The 11086-nt window shown below is 50.3% G+C and overlaps 1 protein-coding gene and 1 long non-coding RNA gene across 5 annotated transcripts in view; one reads left to right on the forward strand and one right to left on the reverse strand.

Moving 5' to 3' along the window:
* The window catches only part of FLVCR2 (FLVCR heme transporter 2), a 55584-nt gene extending 53990 nt beyond the window's left edge, over positions 1–1594 (reverse strand). For all 3 annotated transcript variants that reach the window (XM_049611367.1, XM_049611366.1, XM_049611368.1), the window contains exon 1: positions 459–1594. In XM_049611367.1, the coding sequence (XP_049467324.1) occupies positions 459–1163 (705 nt within the window). In that variant the 5' untranslated portion in view covers positions 1164–1594. The remainder of the gene's footprint in view (positions 1–458) is intronic.
* LOC125908679 (uncharacterized) lies at positions 841–7247 on the forward strand. 2 transcript variants are annotated; one of them, XR_007453403.1, is made up of 3 exons: positions 841–929; positions 4052–4162; positions 5580–7247. It is a non-coding gene; the product is annotated as an uncharacterized LOC125908679 (long non-coding RNA). The 2 variants fall into 2 exon arrangements; XR_007453402.1 differs by lacking the exon at positions 5580–7247 and having other exon boundaries at positions 4052–5528.
* The last annotated feature ends 3839 nt before the right edge of the window (positions 7248–11086 follow it).

The raw sequence follows: 11086 nt of genomic DNA on the forward strand, positions 1-11086 counted from the left end.
CAGGAGATACCGCACTCTAGGAAAGTTGGTTCGTCAGGCTAAAAACATCTGCCAATTCTGGTGATACCAGAATAATCTGACACCCATGGGCTGCTCCCTGAGAAAGAACAGCTTTCCTGAAATCACAGGTCTAAGCTGGTGGACTGGCAGGGTCAGGAAGGCGTATGTTCCAGAAGCATGCTTTCGGCTGGGGGAGGAGAAATTGTTGGTGAAAGAAAAGGTCCCCTCCTCTTCTGTTTCCCTGCACTTCTCTCACGCAGCCATCCAGTCACAATCACTCACTCCCACCGTCAGTCACACCCAGCCACGAAGTCACCCAGAGTCACAAACACTGCTGAAGTCAGAAAATGACAGTCTCCCGCAGGCTCAGGTGCAGTCAGGTACACTCTTAACACACTGAGCCTCACACAATGATATGACGCCCGTTCCTCTGAACGCGGGCCAACAACTCAACCCACCTGATTGCCGAAGACAGCTATGGAACAGGCCGTTGATACCTCATTGGCCCCGAACCAGACTGAAGCGATGCGGGAGGGCATGCCCAGGATGAAGACCTGGGCCACAGAGCAGATGATCTGGCCCAGCACGGTGACCGGGAAGAGATGCGGCTTCAGGCTACCCAACTTCACCCAGGCCCCCAGGCAGTTGAGAGCGGACCCGGTGAGGGCGATGGTGCGCAGGCCGAATTTCTCCAGCAGCCAGGCCACGGGCAGCAGCAGAGGGATGTAGGTCAGCATGTAGCACATGGACAGCCAGTCGATGGCAAAGGCGCTGACCCCGTAGAAGTGCATGAAGATGTTATTGATGGAGCCGTACTGGATCCACTGGAAGGCGTTGCACATAGAGTAGCAGCTAAACAGCAGGACCACCACCCAACGGCGCTTGCTCACCTTGATCACACTAAGGTCCTCGGGGCACGAGCTACTGGGGTGAGCCAAGCCACCGGACTGGGCCAGCATACTGGGGTGGGCCGAACTGCTCGGGCGGGCCGACACGGCGGGGTGGATGGAGACACTGGGGTGGGCCGACACGCTCCGGTGCATCGACGCGCTCGGGTGCGTGGACACGCTCTGGTGCCCCGAGGCGCTGTGGTCCACCCGGAGTGCGGGGTCCTGCGCTGGCGTGCCATTTTGCTCCTGTTGGTTGGGATCTTCATTCACCATGACCACAGCCCCTGCTGAAGCCCTAGACAGGTGCTGAGGACTCCAGCACTCTTAAGGGACAGTGGCCTCGGCTGCCGCCTTCGAGCTGAGCTGTCGGGGCACTTGCCCTGGCCCACCCCGGAATAAACGGAGACCAGAGCCTTCGTAAAAGCTGCGAGCAGAGCTCTTCCTGCACTCACCCCCAGGCTTCTGCTCCCACTTTTCCTGGGTGTCTTCAGCCCCCGACCGCTGTCCCAGGCTGGCCGCGGACACCTTAGCCCGGTCCTGGCTACGGGTGCCTCGAGTCCTCCCGAGGGGTTCAGGTCAAGGTCAGCCCCTCAAATCTCGGGGGAAAAGTTCGCGCCTTGCACGGAGCCTCTAGGTGGAACTCGGTTCCGCTTGGGGCCCCGCCCCCTCGGGCGCACGTGACCGCCCCACCCCCGTCCAGCCCGGCTTCCCCCACCCTCCTGCCCCCCCACTCCCTCCAGCCTTCTCCAGCCGGGCTAGTCCGGCTGAGCAGTTGTTTCGACACAGCTTGCGGGGTGCATTCCTCCCCCACGCCCCGGGTGCCATGGAAACCGCCGGGTTAACCCCCACCCCCCCCCCCCCCCGCACTGCCCCTCAAATGCATTTGCGCCTCCCAGGGGAGCCCGCAGGAAAACAAACACCGACTCTGCGAAGGTGACCCCACAGACAGAGTCTCCTCCGCGCCTGTCCCCTTTCCCTGCGCGCGGGCACCGATGCCCGGCGCCTCCAAAGTGTTCTGGGGAATCGAAGAGGGATTCCGGACTTTTTCCCACTTGGCTGAGCTCCCAGATCCTTGCTGAACTTTCCGGTGTAAAGAGATTTGTAGATTTCCCAGTCTGGTTGCGCTCCTGGGGTAAACGGGAATTGCAGGAAACTCGTTTTGCTGGCTGCTTTTCCCTGAGGACCTGGTCCTTTATTGCGGAACTCAGATTTGAACCTGTGAGGTAGGGCTCTTCTTTCCTGGGGGGGGGGGGGGTCCCTGGGCAGCCCCCTAGGTGAGCACCTGAGGGTGGAGGGTAGACGGGAGTTTGGAGATTCTTTAGAGCTGCGGTGTTGTGGGGCACAGCGCTGGCTCTGGACGTGGTCTTTAGGTAGCCCTGGGCTGCCACCTGTTGATCCCAGCCCGTGATAGAGGGTAATGCCTCGAGTCATCGCCTCCCTGTCAGACCTGCAGGGCAGAAATGCCTTCTCGCAGTGTCCATTTTAGCCCCGGGAGGGATAAGAGCCCAGATTCTCCCTGGGTTCAAACACCAGCCTAGCTGCTCCTAGGTGTGTAATGTAAATTAAGATGCACCACCTCTCTGTGCCTCAGTTTCTTCATCCGTAAAATAGGGAGGATGAAATGATAGTACCCATCTCACAGTGTTGTTTTGAGGCTTGAATGATGTAAGACGTGAAAGTATTTCGAAAATTCCTGGCAGATCCTAAGCATTCCATGAGTGTTGGCTATCCTAACTATTCAAAGGCTAGCATTTGTTGTATCGTGTTAAACATATTTAGTACGTTATGTCATTAAAGCATCACAGGAATTCTATGATGTAGTTACTACTGCTCGCCTGCATTTAAGATCAGAAAACTGAGGGGGTGCCTGGGTGGCCCAGTCAGATAAGCATCTGACTTCACCTGGGGTCATGATCTCAACATTCATGGGTTCGAGCCCCGTGTCGCCCCGTGCTGACAGTTCAGAGCCTGGAGCCTGCTTGGGATTCTGTGTCTCCCTCTCTCTCTGTCCTTCTCCGCTTGCACTCGTTCTCTCTTTGCCTCTCAAAAACTAAATAAATAAACATTAAAAAAAAAAAAAAGATCAGAAAACTGAGGCTTAAAAAGTGAAGTAACCTCTTACTATGACCCCAGCTGGCTTGAAGGGACATAGTTCTCATGCCAGTCTGATTTCATTCAATCTGCAGCCTAGCTGCTCAAGTGCCAGTCTGGGGACACAGTGTGGGTATCACCCGGGAGCTTGTTACAAGGGCAGAAGCCCAGCCCCACACGTGACCTCCTAAATTAAAGCTTTATTTTACTTTATTTTATTTTATTTTTTATTTTATAGTATTTTTTATTTTTTTTAATTTTTTTATTTTTGAGAGAGAGAGACAGAGACAGAGCATGAACGGGGGAGGGGCAGAGAGAGAGGGAGACACAGAATCGGAAGCAGGCTCCAGGCTCTGAGCCATCAGCCCAGAGTCCGACGCGGGGCTCGAACTCATGGACCGCGAGATCGTGACCTGAGTCGAAGTCGGACCTTTAACCGACTGAGCCACCCAGGCGCCCCTTTATAGTATTTTTTAAATGTTTATTTTATTTATTTTATTTTTTTGAGAGAGTGACAAAGAGAGAGGGTGGGAGGGGCAGAGAGACAGAGACAGAGACAGAAAATCCCAAGCAGGTTCCTAGCTGTCAGCAGAGAGCCAGATACAGGGCTCAAACTCTCGAACTGTGAGATCATGACCTGAGCTGAAATCAAGAGTCAGAGGCTTAACCCACAGTCATTTATTTTCAGGATTTTTTAAAAGATTTTTTAAATTATTTTTTTAATGTTTATTTATTCTTGAGAGAGAGAAAGCATGAGTTGGGGCGGGGGGGGGGGGGCAGAGTGAGAGAAGGACACAGAATCCGAAGCAGGTTCCAGGCTCTGAGCTGTCAACACAGAGCCCCACGTGGGGCTCACACTCATCAGCCGTGAGATCATGACCTGAGCCAAAGTCAGATGCTTAACCCACTGAGCCACCCAGGGGCCCCCTAAAGAGTTTATTTTTTAAGTATTCTCTACACCCATCGTGGGGCTCAAACTCACAACCCCAAGATCAACAGTCACATGCCCCAACAACTGAGCCAGCCGGGTGCCCCAAATAATTTAATTTTCCTTATTTTTTTAAATGTAGGCTCCACGCCCAACATGAAGCTCAAATTCACCACGCTGAGGTCAGGAGTCACATGCTCTACCACGGAGCCAGCCAGGCGCCTCTGGAGGCTACATTTTAGAAGCTCTCCAGGTGATTCGTTTGTTTGCACATTAGAGTTTGCGAGCCGCTGAGTGCTACTGCTTTCCTTTTGTTTTCTTTTAAAAATTTCAGACCAAAAAATGAATTCAAAGCTCTGGGCAGTGGTTCTCAGCTTGGGTTGCACGTTAGAATCGCATGGGGAACTCTTAACATTCCCTTGCCTTGGCCACACCCCAAATCAGGTTCTTTAGGAGCAGACCCCTGGCTTCTGGCTGGCATCTGCACGTTTAAAGCTCCCCGGGGGATCTCAGCAGGTAGCCAAGTTTGAGCAACCCTGGTGGGGCCAGAGTCACTGGTTCTCAGGAGGAGGAACACTGCTTGGAGGAACCCACTTTTTGGCACGAAGTATGGGTCTTGAATTATAATGGAATGTTTGAAGAGAGAACTCATGCCCACGAAGAATTTCTGCACGAATTTAACATTCCCCATTCTCAAAATTCCAGCAGTGTTTTCCATCATTCTGCAAAGAGCACAGAACATCCATTCTCTTGGAAAGCCTTCCAGTACCTCTCACTGATTCTTATTCCTAGATCATCATGGACTTCTCTCCAGACTCTTTACAATGTATTCTTTTCTTTTGTAAGGAAATTGATTTATTAATTTTTTTAAGCAATCTCTACACCCAATGTGGGGCTCAAACTCACAACCCCAAGGTCAAGAGTCAGATGCTCTACTGACTGAGTCAGCCAGACGCCCCTTTACAATGTATTCTTTTTTTTTTTCTTTGTTTAATGTTTATTTATTTTTGAGAGAGGGACAGAGTATGAGCTGGGGAGGGGCAGAGAGAGCGAGACACAGAATCCGAAGCAGGCTCCAGGCACTGAGCTGTCAGCACAGAGCCCGATGCGGGGTTCGAACCCACGAACTGCGAGATCATGCCCTGAGATTTGCCCCAGAGGAGCAAATGCTTCAGTTTGGTGACAAATCCCAAACGGTCTAACCTGTCATTCAAGCGATTGAAGGGGTTGCCTTTTGTGGTAGCATGAGTTGCATCTAATGTGAGGTCTGGATTCAGTCTACTAACCTCTCTATCCTTCAGTTTCTGGTCTATAAAATGAGGATTAAAAATACCTGCCTCGGGGTGCCCGGGTGGCTCAGTCGGTTAAGCATCCGACTCTTGGTCTCCGCTCAGGTCATGATCTCACGGTTTGTGGGATCGAGCCCTGCATTGGGCTCTGCACTGACAGTGTGGAGCCTCCTTGGGACTCTCTCTCTCTTTCTCTCTCTCTCTCTCTCTCTCTCTCTCTCTCTCGGCTGATTCCCACCAGGGACGGACAGCTATGTAAATGTTGGTAGATAGTACATAGAAGTATTCTGTGCTCATTCATTGAAAAAAATTAAAAAACCATTTACTAAGCAGCTGACTATGTGTTATATCTATTGATGGATAGGTATGTTCTGTCTATAGGTACGCTTTGAAGGGGAAGAAGAAATACATTTTAGACATTGCTTCCTGGAAGGAAGGCCTGGCTCCTGGTTCTCTCCCAGCTTGAGGAAATCTCTGGCCTTGAACTCTCTAGCTCTCCCGGCCCTCTGCAGAATAGTAGCAAAGTCTGCCCCCTAGAGGCTGACAACTACTCCTGGCAATAAAAATGGTCCTTGAAGTCAAATGTCCCACAGGTTCAGGAGGGGCTGTGGATGCGCCAGGCGTGGTTTGTTGAGTGTAGGAAGGCTGAAATTCTAGTGAAATGAATCAGATTGAGACTCTGGATTAGTCCCTCTTAAAAAAATACCGACACTTGGGACGCCTGGGTGGCTCAGTCGGTTGAGCGTCCTTCTCTTGATTTTGGCTCAGGTCATGATTTCGTGGTTTGTGAAATCGAGTGTGGATTGGGGCTCTGTCTGGGCTGACAGCACAGATCTTGCCTGGGATCTCTCCCTCTCTTTCTGTCCCACCCCCGCTCATGCTCGTTCTCTCGCTCTCTCTCTCTCTCTCTCCCTCTCTCAAAATGAATGTGAAAAAGAGAAAAATACCTACACTTGGAATTTGTGAAAATGTTGCTTTTATAAATCTTATACGTGCAATAATGCATCCCCATCAATGTCCTGTTTTACCTTATCTCCCACACTCCCATTCATTCCCAGCTCCTTAAGAACGTGTGTATATCTTTGTGAGCCTTTAGTGGGAGAATTTACACAGCACATGCTCTCAATACTTGTTGGTAGAATAGAGCTGAATTACACATTACTATGAAATCTCAGAAAAGTGGGACAAAGAGAGCTCCAAGACGTTTTCAGAGATTTAAAAAAAACAAACAGGTTTTATACACTGTTTTCCAAAAAAGCAGATATAGAATTCCCTCAGAGTTATCAAGCCTGGAAACCAGAAGTCAGTGGAATAATGCCTTCTGAAGGAAAATCGTTTCCTGCCTAGAATTCTGTATCCAAAACTACCAAAAGAAAACAAGTATGATAAGAGAACTGGGCATTTCTCAGACATGCAGAGTTTTCCTCTCTCTCAGGAAGCTGCTAAAGGAGGTGCTCCACCAAAAGAAGGGAGGGAGCCTGGAGAGTAAGATGTCAGATAAAAGAAATGGGGACTCTTGGGGCGCCTGGGTGGCTCAGTCAGTCGAGAGCATCTGACTTCGGCTCAGGTCATGATCTCACAGCTCGTGAGTTCCAGGCCCACGTCGGGCTCTGTGCTGACAGCTCAGAGCCTGGAGCCTGCTTTGGATTCTGGGTCTCACTCTATTTCTGCCCCTTCTCTGCTCATGCTCTCTCTCCTTCAAAAATGAATAAACATTAAAAGAAAGAAAGAAAAAAAAAAGAAATGGGGACTCTAACACAAGAGGGAGACAATAGGAATCACCAAGATCATGATAAAAGAAAACCCCAGGTGGACCGTCACGTGCCAGGCATAGAAAGCACCTGTGCAGACTGAAGCTTGTCAAAAAACTCCAGGAAATATTTATTCAAGATGACACTGATAGGATCATGTTTGAAACTATTGAGCAGGGGTTTACACAATCGGGGGTGATTGGGGGGGACTAGAGATGGGACTAGTGATAAGTACCACAAATATAACTAGAGAAATGGTGGGGGCAATTATTAATTCCAGTGAAATATAAAAAGCTATGGAGAGAAGGGGGGGGGGGCGGAAATCATGGTTACCATGATTAGGTGACCCAGTTGTGAATAGCATGAACACAGTCGTAACAATGTAAAGACTGGAAGTTGATACAAGCAAGTATGACATAACTATATTGGGAGATTGGGGGAATGGGAAGTGAGCACGTGTCTGTTCTCGTGAACACAAGAGAGGAGGGTGGAGTAAACAGAGCTAAATCTTTGACGGCCATATTGGAAAGTCCGTGCATAATGCCTAATGTGGATAAGATCAGAAAGTATCAACATGCCATCTTATTTAGAGCTATGGAGATAAATGCCAAAAAACCCCTCTAACAAAAGTTAAAAATAGTTGCATCAGGGCAGTGGGCAAGGAGGTTAAGCAACTGATTTTTTTTTTAATCTTTTTAAATTTTTGTTTATTTTGAGAGAGAGAGACACAGAGAGAGAGAGAGAGAGTCAGAGCGCTATCAGGGGAGGGGCAGAGAGAGAGGGAGACACAGAATCCGAAGCAGGCTCCAGGCTGAGCCGTCAGCACAGAGCCCGACGCGGGGCTCGAACTCACAGACTGTGAGATCATGACCTGAGCCGAAGTCGGACGCTCCACCGACTGAGCCACCCACTCGCCCCAAGCAACTGATATTTTTGATATGTGACTATTTGATTTGTTAAACTTTGTATAATTCTGGCTTAAAAAATAAACCCTAAACTTTAAGAATTGCATCAAACTGAATGGAGATTGAAGTTCTTCACTGAGGCCCACAGTGATGTGGGCGTGGTCAGTCCCACCACGGATTTTATAATGTTGGTGCTAAACTGGACACCCAAGACTCTAACCCGGGAACCTCAGGGATGCCTCCTTAGCTGAGTTGCATCCTCCCAAGATGGGCCAGGGTGTCAGCTCAGACAATGGAGCGTATGGTCAGAGGCCTCATTGCCCACACCCTAGTCTTGCTTGACCCTTCCCTGATCACCTTACAGCTCCCGGTGACTTTTACGCTTGTGGATTCTGTGGCGGATCTTATCTACTTATGACTCCTGCTTACGATTCAACTTCTGTCCCATCATCCAAAAAGACCGCACCAAGGTCTGCTTCTCCTCTGGAATTCTGTCTGTCGGTGAATGGCACTGGCAGCTCCCGGTCAACCAGAGAAGTACCTTGAGAATTACCCAGAACACCCTTTTCCCTCACGCTCGGTGTCCCCTGGCTGCCCATCTCCTTACCACCTTCCCTTCCCTCCTATCTCTTTGGCGCCACCTTAGTTCAGCCTCTTGTGGCTCTTTACCTTGATCCTGTGACCCCTTCCCTATTGGGCTGACGCTCTCAGTTCACCACCGGGCTGCCTCACAGAGTTCCAATGCTCTTTGGGCCTCTCCCCTGCCTTGAGCCCTCCAGCAGCCACCCCTACATTGCAGAAGGGTCCCACTCCTCCGCTTAGCACATGAGGCCTTTGTGAGACCGCTCCGGCCACATCCCTGACCACGACCACTCTGCCTGGCGCGCCGGGCAGGTGGAACGAAGCGTTATGAACGCATCACGCCTCGCACACGCCAGCCGTCACCATGCAGGGCAAGTGCCGCCTCCTCCAGGACGCATTCCCCAGCGCCCTCAGTATGACTCAGAGGCTTCCTTCACACCCTGCACGCACACCGTTGTGGCAGCTCCTGCCACACTCTGTCATACGTGTTTGCTTGGCTCTTTAAGCCATCCGCTTGCCTTGAGTTTCCCAAGTTACCACGGCCTATTCGTAGCCAACCCCCCCATCTCTAGCCTGATGTCTGGCCCACAGAAGGGAAAACTCCCAGACGAGTTCCACCTCCAGGTGGCCCAAAAACACGAATGAAAATATGTCCAGCTTGTCCGGAATGCTCATGTCTCCGTTGTTTATTTTATTTGTCTTTTTTTTTCCCCCTGAGGTGTCCCCCCCGCCATGGGATTGGGGGTCCCGCCACCACCTCTCACAGAGTCCATAGGGCGGGACAGCCGGGAGAGCGATCCTGTGGCATAGGGTTCTGGGTTCTTTCCCCTCGAGGGTCCTCTCACTTCTCAGTTCAGAGAGTCTCTGAGTCTGTCCTTGAAGGGAATGTGTTCAGGGCCTACTAAGGTCTAAGAGAACGGGGAGACCACACTCCTTAGGAGAGAGTACAGAATGAAAGCCTCCTGCCTGGCTGTGTAGAGACCAGGCTTTGTCCGGACATATGGTTTTATTTTTATTTATTTATTTATTTTTTTCCCAACGTTTTTTATTTATTTTTGGGACAGAGAATGAACGGGGGAGGGGCAGAGAGAGAGGGAGACACAGAGTCGGAAACAGGCTCCAGGCTCCGAGCCATCAGCCCAGAGCCTGACGCAGGGCTCGAACTCACGGACTGCGAGATCGTGACCTGGCTGAAGTCGGACGCTTAACCGACTGCGCCACCCAGGCGCCCCCGGACATATGGTTTTAAATGAATTTTTCAGTTCCCTGGGAATATATGGCTGTAGCTGGAGAGGCCTCAAATGATAGTAGTCATTCTCTCAAAGAAAAGGCCTGTGGGGGTCCCTGGGTGGCTCAGTCGGTGAAGCGGCCGACTGCGGCTCAGGTCATGATCTCGCAGTTCGTGAGTTCGAGCCCCGTGTCGGGCTCTGTGCTGACAGCTCAGAGCCTGGAACCTGCTTCCGATTCTGTGTCTCCCTCCCTCCCTGCCCTGCCCCCCGCCGACTCGTGCTCTGTCTCTGTCTCTCAAGAATAAATGAACATTAAATTTTTTTTTGAAAAAGGGCTGTGTACATGGGTCACATTGTATTTCCTCGACTGTACGTGTTTTGATGTGCTCCCGGTGTTCATTGTGTTATTCTTCATACTTCATACCTTTTTATAAACGTTAAATGCTTCTTAATAATTAGAAAGCGGAGTTCCTCCGTAAACATGAGAAAGCCCTAACTAAACATGAGTCAAAGAGGAAGGAGGTATTAAAATGGGGTGTTTTTTTTGCATAATCTATAGAAAGCTCAGAGGTGTGAGGCTTTGTTTGCATAATGAAATACAGGAAGTGTGGAAGAGGTGAGATGTATTGATTGCCAGGGCAACAGTTAAAGGTCCATGGGGTAACAAACCAGAGGGGCACTGAGCAAGCAGGGTTATGTGATATTGAAACCATAGTGTTAGAGAAAGGATAGACAGAATCGTCTGGTTAAGCCCCTTGGTTTATGGGGAACGACACCCAGGCCCAGGGAGCTCTCTTAATAGAGTCATTCCTTCATTCCCACATTGGTCTACGGCAGGCCAAACACTGTGCTGGGCGTCAGGGAAACCAAACACAACCAAGACAGTGGTCTTACCCTCCGTGATAATGAGAGAGATTAATAAGCAAGTCATTATCGGGTGGTAAAGTAAATGCACGGTGAAGGTCCATGCTGGCTCATGGATTAACAAAGCAGGAAGCTAGGGAGGGCGTCTCAGAGAGATGTCCCTCAGAGAGTGACTGGTAAGACTCAGCCAGGACCTGTGACCGGTGTTGGGGATCCTCTGGTGAGCAAAACAGACATAGCCCTTTCCTGCCCTCATGGTGCTTATGATTAGTTGGGAGGACAACCACCCATCAAAACTCACACACACACACACACACACACACACACACAAGAAAAATGGTTACAAGTGCTCCTATGGTTGTTTGTAAGAATTTGTAAAGGACGACAGATGAGCTAGATCTCAAGCCAGCTCTTAAGAAAGAGGGAAACCTAACTAGGTGAAAGAGAGGGGAAGGGCATTCCAGGCAGAGCGAATAGTGTGTGCAAAGGCCCTGAGGCAGGAAGGAGTTGAACATCAGTGTGGCTAGGCAGAGTGAGGGTGAGGGCAGCCGGAGACA

The sequence above is a fragment of the Panthera uncia genome (genome assembly GCF_023721935.1).
Source record: "Panthera uncia isolate 11264 chromosome B3 unlocalized genomic scaffold, Puncia_PCG_1.0 HiC_scaffold_1, whole genome shotgun sequence".
Taxonomy (NCBI): domain Eukaryota; kingdom Metazoa; phylum Chordata; class Mammalia; order Carnivora; family Felidae; genus Panthera; species Panthera uncia.